This window comes from Penaeus monodon, chromosome 25 (genome assembly GCF_015228065.2).
Source record: "Penaeus monodon isolate SGIC_2016 chromosome 25, NSTDA_Pmon_1, whole genome shotgun sequence".
NCBI classification, from domain to species: Eukaryota; Metazoa; Arthropoda; class Malacostraca; order Decapoda; family Penaeidae; genus Penaeus; species Penaeus monodon.
In genome coordinates, this window is record NC_051410.1 from 6,876,897 (window position 1) to 6,877,323 (window position 427).

The window sequence follows — 427 nt, forward strand, 5'->3', positions numbered from 1 at the left end:
GAACATGAACTACCCCCCCTACCCCTCATTACCCCCCACCCTTACCCACTCTACCCCACTCATTTAACCCCCCACCCCACCCCTACCCACTCTACCCCCACTCATTTTACCCACCCACCCCCACCCCTACCCACTCTACCCCCACTCATTTTAACCCCACCCTCTTCTTTCCTCCCCCCCCCCCCATCACAGGAACTTCGCCAGACCGTGATGAAGTTCGCTGCCGAGCTGCTGGACCAAACGCGAACCAGGAGCGAGTTGTCGGTCATGCTGAACTATGACCCCGACGGCCCCGTGTGGGAGGAGGGCGAGGTCAACTCTCTCGCTCGACTCAAGATGGCGATCAAGTACTCGCAGAAGGGGGTGAGGCCTTTGTTGCTGGTGTTGTGGGCTTTTTTGTTGGTTGGGTTGGGTTAGGTTGTTGGTT

At 58.3% G+C, this 427-nt stretch overlaps 1 protein-coding gene across 1 annotated transcript in view; it reads left to right on the plus strand.

The window, feature by feature from the left end:
* The window catches only part of LOC119589312 (transient receptor potential protein-like), a 21,475-nt gene that overhangs the window by 10,360 nt on the left and 10,688 nt on the right, over nucleotides 1-427 (plus strand). Inside the window, exon 8 of the mRNA XM_037937934.1 lies at nucleotides 193-363. Within this exon, the coding sequence (XP_037793862.1) occupies nucleotides 193-363 (171 nt within the window). The remainder of the gene's footprint in view (nucleotides 1-192; nucleotides 364-427) is intronic.